General features: G+C 43.4%; 1 protein-coding gene across 3 annotated transcripts in view; it reads right to left on the minus strand.

Annotated features, from left to right (window-relative positions):
• The window catches only part of RAB4A (RAB4A, member RAS oncogene family), a 96,004-nt gene that overhangs the window by 35,533 nt on the left and 45,533 nt on the right, over positions 1-14,938 (minus strand). The window contains exons 7-8 of one of the 3 annotated variants that reach the window (XM_067711163.1): positions 13,730-13,862; positions 5,616-9,106 (exon numbers count right to left, since the gene is read on the minus strand). The exons of 1 other annotated variant lie outside the window; for it this stretch is intronic. In XM_067711163.1, coding sequence (XP_067567264.1) covers positions 13,747-13,862 — 116 coding nt within the window. In that variant the 3' untranslated portion in view covers positions 5,616-9,106; positions 13,730-13,746. Of the gene's footprint in view, positions 1-5,615; positions 9,107-13,729; positions 13,863-14,938 lie in introns of those variants that run through there. One more of the 3 variants, XM_067711164.1, reaches the window with a different exon arrangement.

Below are 14,938 nucleotides of genomic sequence, written 5' to 3' on the forward strand. Positions count from 1 at the left end.
CTGGGATCTTGCTGTGAGTGTGGCTTCAACTTAAACCCCAAACACTGGCCGTGTTGACTGTGACCGGTAGTGTGAACCAGTTAAGAGTGACTGCTTGTGACAGCTAACATCGCCATTAATCCGTCTTTTACTGGTTTTATGACCTAGGTGTTGACTAGGGCCAGAGACAGACAGCCTGTTTCACTTGAGGATTTCAAGGGAACTGGAGGCTCTTCTGTCTCTGTGCTGCCTTCTGCTCCTTGAGAGGAATCCTGGGGGTCAGGAGCAAATGCCTGCTTCCTGCCAAGAGCCCCCTCCAACAGCCCGCCTTGCTGGGGGCCCCGGCCTGGCACCAAACACCCCTCCCTCGTGGATGGATCCCGACGCTGCCCGCTGTGCTTTCTACGACGTTTTCCGTGGACTCGACTCGTACCCACGCCCAGCCGAGTGCTCTGCTGTGTGGCGTCACCCTGTGAGAACGGCTCTGACAACGGGTGAGACACCATCTCACCGCGACATCCCCGGAGACAAACACCAGACCCGGCCTAAAGCCAAGGCCGCTACATGGATCCCCAAACGTAACTACATTGGGTAAAAGTCTGAAGTCACGGGCTAGTGCTTAAAGCCAACATTACTGCAGGAAACAAAAAGAGGAAGGCAGGAAGGCCAGAGTACAGTAATCGGATAGCTGCAGATCAAGTAAAAAAATCCGAGTACCTAAGGACATTTTTCTTCTATTCTTGTTCAAGGACTCAGTCAAATAAACAGAGAAAAGAAGCAGCACAGACGAGGGCCAGCCGGCTCAGGCGTTTATTGGCAGAGAGCACAGGAGTGTTGCCACGGTAACTGCAGACATTAGATGCTGCTGGGCGAGGGCCGTCAGGCAGAGACCACCCTCCTGCGGGCGAAGGGCGGCAGCCACGGCTCAGGCCCCCAGGCACTGCCTCACCTTCACAGAGAAATACCCGACTCACAGGCGACTTCGGCACAGCCTTAGGCACCAAATACAAAACGACTGCGACAGCATTCGGAAACCAGCTGGCACGCATTTTCAGTCATGCATTTTTAATTGATGATGTTTTCAGTGTACTGAACGCAGGGACAAAAAGACAAGTTATCAAGCTTGCACGTTTCTTTTTCTTTTCTTTTGAAATCAAAGCATGGTTTCACAGTGATGAAATCAACTTATTTCCCACCTCCAACAACTTGGCACTAAAGGTATGTTAAACATGGAAAATACTCTTACCAGTTAAAATGAGGACGCTTTATAGTCCTTGAAATTCCAGTAAACACGTGTGTTTGAAATTTCCATGAAGTCTGAAGAAAAAAAGGTGCCACTCAACAGAAATCCCGGTGCCTTGTCCTACTGTGCCTTGCTGTGGAGACCACAGGGCTGTCCCCGGGGGCCTGCCGTCCACTTCCTGGGAGTGGCAGCCCTGGCGTCTGCATCTCGGGCCCCTGTACTCTGAGCCACCGCAAAGGGCTATTTTGAAGGTTAAATCAGATGTTAAAAGTGAGAACACCTTTAAGTTGCTGCCCCGTCGAGGCTTTACGATAGGCATTTCAAATGACAGGATTAAAAATGAGGAATCTGTTAAACAAAAATTCTCCAGTAATTTCTCAATAAACTACGTTTTCTTTTAAAAGAAGAAAAGAAAAGTGGGCATGAAATCCTATACTTTGATCGGAGACACATTGAACAAGCAACGCAGCACTTGGGTACTGGATTTCTCCAAGTGCAGAAGTGTATTTCTCACGGCTCAGATAGGGCTAAAGTTTGAAGAATCAGGTAAAAACATGTATAAACAACCTAAATAGAAAACCAAATTTAAAAGCTTCAGGTGAAATCATTTCATCTTAAAATTAGAGGAGGAAATCTATTATTTGCCACTCCTCTCCTACGGCTTCGAAAAGGCAGTTACTGAGTTTTCACAGCTCTGGCTTCTGCTTCAATGTGTAACAGAGTGTGTGTAATTCACAGAATTGAGAGATTCGACACATTTCACCCCAGGCACTTATGGCCCATCCTACAAGTCTTGGACAGCTGAGCAGGCCTAGCCCTGAAAGCAGACGTTTATCGACAAATCGTCTGTTCTATTGCTTCTCACAGCCTCAAGTGACTGGTCAGTGCACACGGACAGCACAGCAGTCTGGACGCCTGCTTGCCCACAGGCTGTACCGTCAGGTACCACGAGGCCAACTAAGAGTGCACAGACAGCGTTCCCAAGAAATACTGGTCCAAACAACAAAACCTGCAACCTAAACAGCAAAGCTCTTAACCCTAGAATGTAAAACAAGACAACTGGGTAACTAGGCACTGACGTCAACAGTCGCAAACGAAGAGGCTGCTCTGAGAGTTACGATTTTAGACAGTTTCATTACCATGTGTCTTGGAAAGAGAGTTGTGGACTGAAACTTGGACTCCAAACGCCTCCCAAGGTTTGGGAAGTTCTCAGCCATCATTTCTGTAAACAAGCGTCCCGCTCTCCCTCCCTCTCTCCTCCTCCCGGGGCTCCAGTGATGTGCAGACCGTCTCTTAACGGTGCCCTGTAAGTCCTGGAGGCTTTTCATCCCCCCGCACCCCGCCCCGCTTTGCTTCTCTGTTTGAATAATTTCCAATGCTATGTCTTCAAGCTCACTGTTTCTTTCTCCCGTTGCTGTTGAAGCTCTGTATTCAATTCTTTGGTTCAGTCGTTGTATTCTTCAGCTCCAAAATGTCTGTTTGGTTCTCTTTTATGTTTTCTTTCTCTTTGTTGAACTTCTCGTTTTGTTCTCCTGATTTTGTTGTTCTATCTGTGTTCTCTTGTAGCTCTCTGAGCATTTTTGGAACAATTATTTTGAATTCTTTGTTGGCCAACTCATGTGTCCCCATTGCTCTGGGGAGAGTTACTGGAAGTTTGCCGTGTTCCTTTGGTGGTCTCACGATTCCCTGATGCTTTGTGATCCCTGCAGTCTTGCTATTAATAGGTATCTGTGCACTTGAAGCAGCAGCTATCTCTTCCAGACTTTACGGGCTGACTTTGGTATAAGGAAAGACCTTCACCTGCAGGCGGGGGCATGCCGGAGTGTGCTGGGATCCCAGGCCTAGTGGTGCGGGGTTCCAAGTGCAGGGTCGGGGGTAGTCTGGGTGGGAGGGATACTGTGCCATTGGCTCAGGCAACTGAGGGTCACAGCATCAACTGTGTGGCTCCTGGCAAGCACTGTGCGGGGCTCTGCAGTGGCTGCAGGGGCTGGTGGGTTCCTCAGTGGTACCTCCAGGTTCAGCTGCTGGGGCACAGGGCAGGAAGCAGTAATGGCCACAGTTGGAGGTGTGCACACACCTGGCTGTGGAGACCAGCTGCAGGTGCCTGTGTAGTGGCAGGGGCTGGTCGCAGACTCACACATAGTGGTGGGGAACAAGGCCAGTTGCAAGGGCTTGGGCCAAGCGTGGGCCCACAGCAGCTGCGGGGGCCCTGGCAGGTGGTGTACTTTCCTAGAGCTGCAGAATCTCCCCACAGGTGTGTACACAACAGCGGAGGCTGGTGACGGGGATCAGCCTGGGGGTGTGCAGGTGCACAGCTGGGAGGGGCTGGCCACACTGTGCACCCGGCAACGGGGGTCAGCCGCAGGGGCCTAGGCGGGCATCTTGCACCTATGTAGCTGCAGAGGCCTGGGCTCTGGCGGGGCCAGGGAGAATGGGGAGGGACTCAGGCAGCAGGTGCCCAGGAATGGGAGTACCCACGGGGTGGTAACTACGGAGAGCTGGCGGGCTCCTCTGCGGAGCAGGGCACTAGGAACCATGGTTGTTCCAGCTGCACGGCTGACACTTTGCTTTGCTGGTCTCTAGGTGGGGTGAAACTGAACAGGTCCCTTGTGTGGTGCCCCAAATGGCTGGGGAAGCTAGTCGCTCACACTCCCCCCCCCTTTCCTGTGGAGGAGAACTCTTTCTAGCTGGGGCGCTCCCTCTTGGTGCTGAGCAGTGCTGGCCTGGGGGATGGGGTGATGCAGACAAGAGGAAGCTGTTCTTCCCTTTCTGTGTGATTATTTTCAGGGTTTTGTTCCACTGAGCAGCTGTGAAGTGGACTCCTGAGTTCTCCCAGAGCTGTTTTTCTCTGTGGATAGCTAATTGCTGATCTTTGTTGGGAGTCGGGGGATGGAGGCCGGGGTCTCCCTACTTCGCCATCTTGGTGATATCATTTGAAAGTGAGCTCTAGGAGCTACGAAACTCCCTCCCAGACAGGAAGGGGCTGAGTAGGATCAGATAACCACCTTTCGGGAGACTTTGCAAAACAGGCATCTTGCAGTGGGTAGGCTTGATATCCAGGTGCTTTAGAAGGACTTGGGGACACAACTGACTCTGATCGTTTGTCCTTCCCACAAGCACTGGAGTCCTTTCTATTTGCCAGGTCCTAGGCACACAGAAGGCAGCCCTTTCCTAGGGAAGTCCCAGCCCAGTAGAGAAGACAAATAAAGACAATCTACGGACCAACGTGACCGATACCAAAGCAAGGTCAGGACAGCGCAGGACTGGAGCGGTGTGTCTGCACGTGTCAGGACAGCGCAGGACTGGGGCGGTGTGTCTGCACGTGTCAGGACAGCGCAGGACTGGGGCGGTGTGTCTGCACATGTCAGGAGTGGGAGAGGGTTACTGAGGGCTCCCAGCTGCACCCGTCAGGACAAGGGGGCTGCAGCCTGACGGACCTGGACCGCCTGCAGGGTGTGTTACAGGGTGAGGGCAGTGAAACACAGTCCATGCAAAGGCAGAGAGGCGATGAGAAAGCAAGGGGCATTCGGAGAAACACAAGAGTGTCCTATAAAAGCACCATTTTCCCCAGGAAATAGGCATAGCGTGAGGGCATGTGACGGATGTTTATAGCCACAGAAACCAACATGGTGACTTTTCTGGAAAGGAGGATGGTGTGGTGGACTTAGCCCAAATTAATCACAAGTTTTCCTAGTCAATGTAAAATGATTTGACGGCTCCCCACCCAACGTACAGAACTTAGCACTTTACTCTCACACAGAGTTAGGTGGCCCTTAAATATTTAGTGAACATAATTATTTCTATGGCATTTTGGAATGTGACATACTCAGAAATTTAGTGTTTTTCTGAAAATGCTAGCTTTTCTTTAAAATGAAATTTACACATGACATCAAGAAGTTAGAGAAAGGAGCTGTCAGAGCACAGGCTTATCTATTTCTCATCCAGTTCCCGCAGGTGAAGGACAACGTGCTCTAGGATGAAGGAGCATGCTGACATTATTGCAAGCTCGACCCGCTTCATACTTGGTAGCGTAACTTCCGGAGATGCATGGGTCAAGTTCAATACGTCCTTCATGTAGACATGCTGAGGTGATTAAATTAGGTGTGCCTCACATTACTACGGCAGCAAGTGTGATACTGAGAAGGTCTAACAACCAGTCCGGCGAGGGGTCCCACTACTCTGAAGCTGCGCTGGCTGTGGGTGGCAGGCTGGCTGCCCCGTGTCCCTGCTGAAGGTACAACTGTCCCCTGGGCTCGGGGACAGAACTTCCAGTACAATTAGCCACATGTTGGGAAATGACCTCCTGTAATGCTGGATTAAAGATGTGCATCTTGCTTCTTCAATACATGCCAGAAAGACAACTTTATATAACTGCAAGAAAAAGCCATAGCCATTCTTGGCTTGTAACACTATCTTTTATGAAGTTCCCAATGGTATGTTGATTATATAAAACTAAAAAAATATATTCTTGTCAGAGATGCATACTGAACTATTTTTGGGTGAAATGACAGATGTTTTGGGTGTTTCCAAATATTACAGCATAAAAAAAGTGGGGCAAAGGTACAGTAGATAAAACAAGATTGGCATAATGCGGACAATTGTGGAAGCTAGCTGATACAGTGGTTCTATGTGCTATTTTCTCCATACTTGTTTAAGTTCAAACACTCCCATAAGTCCGTTGCTGACCTTAGAGGGTGATGGCCGGCAAATGGCTCCTCTTTCTGAAGCTGGCAGGTTGAGTGTCCTCAGATAAATCCCTCTACAATTCTAAAAGCAACTCCTTAAACAAGTAAATACAATCAGGAAGCGACCAAGCAACAACTGGGATAAACTCAGATTGTCTGTAGGTGCACAGGTAGACTGATTAGTAAAGAGAAATCACTTTACAACTAGCACAAAAAGTTATTTTAAACTTTACAGGTGTTTTAAAGTCCCTCTAATTTTCCCCTCCAAAAAAAGCAAAAAAAAAGGACAAATATGACAGAAAATAAAGAACCATCTACTGTGTCATGGTATGAATTACAAATCATTTAAATTACTAATTTTAGCACTTTCTTCACTCTGAATGATACTGATCTGCTAGGAATCAATGTTCTTAAAGATTTCAAAAGCTCTTGCATAAGTCACAAGTAATATGTTTTCAAAAAACCGTTATAGTTTCCCAAATTGTGATGTTTTCATTTTCACTTAAATGCTGGACTGTGAAAGAATAAATTATAATCCCAAGTCCAGATGGAGTGTAGAATCTTTTTCCAGGAAGACTGAGAAAATGCTTTTCTAGGTATGTAAATTAAGAGCATCCTGAAAACTTAGTAAGTTGTGGGAAATACATACATAACGTTTGTAACTAGATATATTTGGTCTTTATCTCTGGTTCCCGACACAAAGCTCCTAAAACCCTTAGAATTTCCTGAGTTTTAGGGGTCCCTTGTGAGCAGAGTTTATGCTAATGAACTGACTTCAGGTGTGTCCCCTAGAGAGTCTCAGTGTGGGGCTGGTCACCAGAAAGATCGAAGGAACTTTTAGCTCTACCCACTGGCCTCAGGGAAGGGGGATGCTGGAGATTAAGCTCTAGAAAAATTCTTGAACAGCAGGATTTGAGGAGCTTCTGAGCTTCCGGGTTGGTGAATAGGAAGACATCCATGTGCCGCGAGGGTGGCGCACCCCAAACTCCACGGGGACAGAAGCTCCTGTGCCCGGTACCCTTCCAGACCTGGCCCTATGTATCTCCCCGTCTGCCGTTCATTTGTATCCTTTAACATCCTTTGCAATAAACCAGTAATCTCGTAAGGAAACCGTTTCTCTCAGTCCTGTGAGCTGCTCTAGAAGTTAATCAAACCCGAGGAGGGGGTCGTGGGAACCTCAGACTTAGTGCTGACTTAACCTTAGCACTTAACCTGTGCTCGTAGGTGAGAAGCACAGGTAACAACCTGGACGGGTGACTGACATCTGCAGTGTGTGTCTGGGGGCGGGTGGTGGTAGTGGTGGTGATGCCTACTCAGCCCTTAACCTATGGAATCTGATGCCATCTCCGTGTAGACAGGGTCAGAACAGAACCCATCTGGTGTGTGAAGAATCAGAGGATTGGTTGGTGGTGTTGGAAAACACTCCACGGACCAAATACCACATCTTCTCCCCTCTTCATTTTTCCTAAAGGCCTTTATTAAGAACCACCATGGTTTGGTTCTCCAGCAACTTTTATTGGTCAAGGGATGTGGAATTATATGCAGTACCTGGGGTTTAATTAACAGGCTCACTTATAAATCAACTTAACATTTATCTTATTTAAAAAAAATTTTTGCTTTTGAATAAACTGATGTGGTCAAACAGACATGCTCCTACCCCATGCAAAAAGCTGTCCCAAAACGAGCAGCTTGCAAACCCACTGTAAATGAGATACTGAATGAAACATTCTTCTAGCGAGGTCCAAGAAGCAGCTCAGTCTGAGAATTTGCTTCATATCCTGACTTTTCAAAATCAAATATTCGAGACATAAAAGAAGCAAAATTAAAGTACGTAAAACAGCTATATCCTGATATTTTTATCCAAGTCACTTCCCAGAGTTTGTAGTGCTGCTGTGCTCTGTTGGTTAAAACAAAACAACAAAAGCAGTAGGCAGCTTCCAACTTAAAGGTAATGAAATTTACCAGTTTGCAGCTAAAAGCCACAGTGGAAGAACACATGTAAGGTGAAGAATGCTTTTAAACCTTTCAGCTTTAAGTAGTGCTGTATTTTAACTTTAAAGAGAAGTTCTATTATATATTTTTTGCATAAACATTTTAAAATATTAGAACAAGTCTTTGTAATACAATATATATTAGACTTCAATATAACTCATGTGAATTAAAAACATGTTAACTTGATAACTGTCATAAGGCAAAAGTTGTACAGAAACTTCTTAGTGGTGTCCCTTTAAAATTAACTTGATTTAGTGGGTTGCCTTAAAATGAACACAAAACAACAAAAGACTAAAAAAGAGGCAGTGATGCTCTGATACTGAATCCCAGAAAAAGCACAGTAGCAAACGATGTGTTTTCTAACAGGGAGACCAGGTGGTTCAGCAAACTGGGACCAGGTGAGCAGCCCCTGGTACATGGTTCATCTATTGCACTGACCAGATGCTGAGAGTAGATCGCTTGCCTAGGAAGTTTGGTTAAAGGTACCAGCATCTTTAGTACTAATCACAGTGCCTGTGACAGAGCAGGTGCTCAGCTCTACTTCCTGAACTGGTCTGATGAAGATACTTTAAAATCAACAGGGTGCTGGACAGTGTAAAGTTCATGGGAAAACTCCATTTTTCATTTTGTTTTGGTATGTGAGTAACTACTGATCTAGTATTTCGAGTGTGGCTCACATAACACCTTTGGACTGTGGTAAATGGAATTAACTAAGCACTGCATTGGCGATCAATGCCAGAGTCTCTGAATATCAGGTCATAAACATAACCAACTGTGCAATATAACCGACGCGATGATCAAAGCACACCTCACAATGAACAGACGATTAGTTCAGACGATTAAAAACAATGAAGTATTAGACTGCATTTACTGCAACGCTCTATCGATCATACCATACATCAGATACCATGCTGTGGAGACGTACTGGAGTAGCTTATATACAGTACACAGCCAGGATTCAAACTGGGGTGAGAGGGCGAATACGGAACAGAACATTTTTACATATATGTGTACATTTAATGGTCTTGTCCACTGAACTGGATTTATTATACGTTTGCTGTGCCACATCTACTAGCTTGCATAACAACCCAAATTATTTTTTTTGCACAAAGATCTACTTCCATTTAAAGTAGAAAAAGATGGTGGTTAAAAAAAAAAACTTCTTCAAGCTCCAACAATTGTGTCCCAAATACCACTGTATGAACACCTAAAAAATATTAAGAACAATTTAGAAATATGCATAACTAAAAATGTACAAACAAACATCGATTAAAGTCACAAAGGGAACTAGTGAATGAATACTTCCAATTTTTATTTAAACTTACCTAGGCATATTAGATAATGTTGACTATACATAAAAAAGAGGAAGCTTTAGAAAGTTAAAATCTCTACTTGCAAATTTTATAAATGAGCCTTAGCTACAGGAACATTCATTTAGACTTCAATGAACCCAGGAAAAGACTCATCACTGACATAAAGGGAGAAGAACCTCTAACTCAATCACTCCCATCAACTTTCCTTTCTGAGCAAGTGCATTAAGGATTTCCTACAAATTCTTTCAAGCAGAGAATCTAATTTTTTATTTTAATTGGTAAGGCTGGGTTTAATCTAGCATTTTGCTATTTGTTTTATATTTTCCCCATCTGTTCTTTACTTCCTTTTTTCCTCTTTTCCTGCCTTCTTTTGGATTTATTTAATTATGTATTTATTCCATTTTAATCCCCATGTTGGCTTATTAGCCAAAACTCTTCATTGTGTTGTTTCAGTGCTTTAGGATTTTTTTCTTAAGATTTTATTTTTTTAGAGCAGTTTTAGCTTCGAAGCAAAATTGAGGCGGGAAAAGTATGTAGAGTTCCCAAAGACCACCTGCCTTCACACATACACTGCCTCCCCCATTATCAACGTCCCCACCAGATGGTACATTTGTTACAGCTGATGAGCCTACACTGACAATTCATAACCACCCCAAATCCATAGTTAAATTACAGTTCACTCTTGGTGTTCTATGTTCTAGGGGTTTGGACAGATACATGAAGACGCGGATCCAACACATGGTATCATACAGTCTTTCCACTCTCCCCAAATCCTCTGTGCTCTGCCTATTCATCCCTCCCATGCCCAGCCCCTGATCCTTCCCATCTCCATAGTTTTGCCTTTTCCAGGATGTCACATAGTTGGAATCATGCAGTACGTAGCCTTTTCAGATTGGCTTCTTTTTTTTTTTTTGGCCGCACCGCATGGCATGTGGGATCTTAGTTCCCTGACCAAGGCTTGAACCTGTGCCCCCTGCATTGGAAGCGCGGAGTCTTAACCACTGCACCTCCAGGAAAATCCCCAGATTGGCTTCTTCCACTTAGTTATATGCCTTGAAGGCTTGACAGCTCATTTCTTTTTAGTGCTGAATAATATTCCATTGTCTGGATAGACCACAGTTTACCCATTTGCCTTCCGAAGGACATCCTGTTTGCTTGCAAGCTTTGGCAATTATGAATAATGCTGCTATAAACATCCATGTGCAGGTTTTTGTGTGGACATAAGTTTTCAACTCCTTTGGGTTAATAGCAAGGAGTGAGACTGCTGGATCATACAGTAAGAGTATGTTTAGTTTCATTCATCTATCTACCTACCTACCTATCTACCTACCTACCTAATGGTTTTACCCGTGTTATACGACTGACAGTTTAAACATTGATTATAAACATGTCTTGCTAATTTATTTATTTATTTTTAAGCATTACTCTTTTTTTTAAATTTTTATTTTTGGCTGCGCTGGGTCTTTGTTGCAGTATGCGGGCTTCTCATTGCGGTGGCTTCTCTTGTTGCGGAGCACGGGCTCTAGCAGAACGGGCTTCAGTAGTGTAGCATTCGGGCTCAGTAGTTGTGGCACATGGGCTTAGTTGCTCCGCGGCATGTGGGATCTTCCTAGACCAGGGATCGAACCCGTGTCCCCTGCATTGGCAGGTGGATTCTTAAGCACTGCGCCACCAGGGAAGTCCTAAGGTTAGTTTTATAAGAAAATGCCAAGCTGTCTTCTAAAGTGGCTGCACCATTTTGCATTCCCACCAACAATGAACAAGAATTCCTATTGTTCTACATCCTCACCAGCATTTGGTGCTGTCCGGGTCTTGGACTGTGGCCATTCTAATAGGCTTGTAGTGATATCTCATTGTTTTACTTTGCTTTCTCCTTGATGGTATATGATATGGAGTATGTTTTCCTATACTTATTGCCATCTGCCATCTTCTTTGGTGAGGTGCCTGTTAAGGTCTTTGGCCCGTTTTTAAATTGGGTTGTTTGTTTTCTTACTGTTGCGTTTTAAGAGGTCTTTGTGTATTTAGGATTAACAGTCCTTTATCAGGTGTGTGTTTCACAAATATTTTCTCCTGGTCTACAGCTTGTCTACTAATTCTCTTGACATTGTCTTTTGCAGAGCAGAAGTTTTTATTTTTCATGAAGTCCAGCTTACCAATTATTTCTTTCATGGATTGTGTCTTTAGTGCTGTGTCTAAAAAGTCATCACCACACCCTAGGTCATCTACATTTTCTTTTATCTTCTAGGAGTTTTATAGTTTTGCATTTTACGTTTAGGTCTACGATCCATTTGGAGTTAATTTTTGTGAAGGGTACAAGGTCTGGTATGTAGATTCATTTTTTTGCATGGATGTCCAGTTGTTCTAGCACCATTTGTTGAAAAGACTATTTCTGCTCCATTGTATTGCCTTTGCTCCTTTATCAAACATCAGTATGTGGGTGTATTTCTGGGCTCTCTATTCTGTTCCATTGATCTACTTGTCTATTATTTCACCAGTACCATACTGTCTTGACTACTGTGGCTTTATAGTGTTTTGGAGTTGGGTAGTAACAGTCCTTCAACTTTGTTCTTCTCCCTCAATACTGTGTTGGCTATTACGGGTCTTTTGTCTCCTCTCCACATAACCTTCAGAATCAGTTTGGTTTTCCTCCTATAGATGTTGTTAGAGTTCCACCTATTTCCTTTTTGGGGGGATGCTAATGTGCAGGGTATTGTGTGTTTTTCATTTCGAATTGCACTTGTTCATTGCTGGCACAGAGAAAAGTGATGGACTTTTGTATATTAACCTTGTATCTTGCAACTGTGCGATATAATCATTTATATAGTTTGTGGACTTTTTGGATTTTCTACACAGATTATCATCAGCCAACACAGTTAGTTCATTTCTCCCTTCCCAGTCTGTGTACCTTTTATTTCCTTTTCTTACTGCATTAGCTAGGACTTCCAGTACGATGGTGAGAGGGGACCTCCTTGCCTTGATATTAATAGGAAAGCTTCAACTTTCTCACCATTAAGCAGGATGTTAGCAGTAGGTTTTGGGTAGATTTTCTTTATTAAGTTGAGGAGATTCCCCTCTATTCCTACTTTACTGAGAGCTTTCATTGTGAATGGATATTGGATTTTGTCAAATGATTTTTCTGCATCTCTTGATGAAATCATGTGATTTTTGTTCCCTGTTGATATGACGATTACATTAATTGATTTTGGAATGTTGAACCAGCCCTGCATACCTGGGATAAATCCCACTTGGAAGGATGTAATTCTTTGTATACATTGTTGGATTCAATCTAACATTTTGCTGAGAATTTTTGCATCTATGTTCACAGGAGATACTAGTGTGTAGTTTTCTTTTCTTGTAATGTCTTTGTCTGGTTTTGGAATTAGGGTAATGCTGGCCTCATAGAATGAGTTAGGAAGTGTTCTGCTTTTGTTCTGTGAAAGAGGCTGAAGAGAATTGGTATAGTTTCTTCCTTAAATGTTTGGTGGAGTTCACCAGTGAACCCGTGTGGGCCTGGTGCTTTGTGTTTTGGAAGATTATTAATTATTGGTTCAATTTCTTTAATAGATATAGGCCTATTCAGATTGTGTATTTGTTCTTGTATAAGTTTTGGCAAATTGTGTCTTTGATAGAATTGGTTTATTTCATGCAGGTTATCAAATTTGTGGGCATAGAGTTGTTCATAGCATTCCTTTATTATCCTTTTAATGTCCATAGAATCTGCAGTGATGCCCCCTCTTTCATTTCTGATATTAGTAATTTTATTTTATATATGTATATATATATATTTTTTTTTCCCCTTAGCCCGGCTAGAGTCACTGATTTTACTGGTCTTTTTCAAGGAGCCGGCTTTGGCTTCATTGATTTTTCTCTGTTGATCTCCTGCTCTAATTTTATTACTCCTTTTCTTCTGCCTACTCTGGCTTTAATTTGCTCTTCTTTTTCTCGTTTTCTATGGTGGACACTTATATGATGGTACTTAGACCTTTCTTCTTTTCTAGCACATGCACTCAATGCTATAAATTTCACTCTAAGTACTGTTTGTGTTGAATCTTCCCAAATTTTGATAAGTTGTGTTTTTTCATTTAGTTCAAAATATTCTTACATTTCCCTTGAGATTGCTTCTTTCACTCACGTGTTATTTAGAAGTATGTTGTTTAATCCCCATGCATTTTGGATTTTCCAGTTAGCTTTCTGTTACTGATTTCTAGTTTAATTCCACTGTGGTCTGAGAGCAGACACTGGATGATTTCTATTCTTTTAAATGTGTTCAGGTGTGTTTTATGGCCCAGGATGTGGTCTGTTTTGTTGAGTGTTCCGTGTGAGCTTGAGAAGAATGTGTGAGCAGAGATTCTCACTGCTGAGAATCTCTAACTTTTAATTATGCAATCACCTCTCCTTTTCATAACGCGGCTGCAAAAAGCAGTGACAGCCTCCACCTCTAAGCCTGTGCGGGGCTGTGGGTAGCAAACAGAGGGCGAGGCCGAAGGCGGCAGGGCGGCCACGACGCAGGCACCTACCTGTGCACCCTGCTGCTTCAGCAGCCACACTCCTGTGCGCTCGGGGCCTGTGCGCGGCGTGGAGACCGCAGCTGTCTCAAGGCAGCATCTCCATACTGAATACCTGAGCCCATTCTTTCTGGGTCCAGCTCACCTGAGGACCAAGCAAGTCTTTAGAAAAAGTTTTCATGTTTCTGTGATCCCCACAATATATTAAGTGAAAAAAGCAAAGTGTAGAACACTGTGTATATACAAGACAATTTTGAATACAGAGGAAAAAATACACACGTTTGCTTGTATGGGCATAAAAACCTCTTTGGACGGATACATAAAGAACCGGTAATAATGGCTGACTTCAAGAAAGAGCTCTAGACAGCTAGGGGACAGGAGACGGGGTAACAGAGGGTGACTCACTCTATCCTCTTCTGCACTTTCTGGATTTGGAATTATGTGAATATATTACGTATACAAAGATTTAATTTAAAATTAAACCACGAATTAAAAAAGATACCACTTTTCACTTATGAGACTGGTAAAAACCCACGTATGATAATACACCCTGTGGGTGTGGCTTTAGTGAAATAAACACCTTCATTCACTACTAGTGGGATGATAAACTGCTACAACCCCGATGGAGGAATCTGACAGCTTCTACCTAACTTCCAAATGCTTGTGTTCTTTAACGCAGCAAAGCCACTTCTGGGAATTTATCCTATACACACACTCACACACATGTGAAATGATATACAAAAGGTTATTTACGGCAACATTTTTTGTTACAGCAAAATACTGGCAACAACTCAAATGTCCAAAGTAGACTGGTTAAATAGATTATGGCAATACCCAAAATTGAACACTACGTACACACACACGATGTGTGCACATGTACATTAGCATCTATATATGTACATGGAAGTCTCTAAAGACTGATTTGTCATCACTGGTAGGCAGAGTAAGTGCAGAGTTCATAGTATGCTAACTTTTGTATAAAAAGGAGGGGAGAAAATAATGGTTTTTGAACCATATGAATGTACTGCCTCTTTAGAAAACTAAAATTAAAAAGTACTGCTGAAATGGATAAACAACAAGGTCCTACTGTAGAGCACAGGGAACTATATTCAATATCCTGTGACAAACCATAATGGAAAAGAATATGAAAAAATATATATATGTATAACTAACTGAATCACTTCGCCGTACAACAGAAATTAACACAACATTGTAAATCAA

The sequence above is a fragment of the Pseudorca crassidens genome, chromosome 16, assembly GCF_039906515.1.
Source record: "Pseudorca crassidens isolate mPseCra1 chromosome 16, mPseCra1.hap1, whole genome shotgun sequence".
NCBI classification, from domain to species: domain Eukaryota; kingdom Metazoa; phylum Chordata; class Mammalia; order Artiodactyla; family Delphinidae; genus Pseudorca; species Pseudorca crassidens.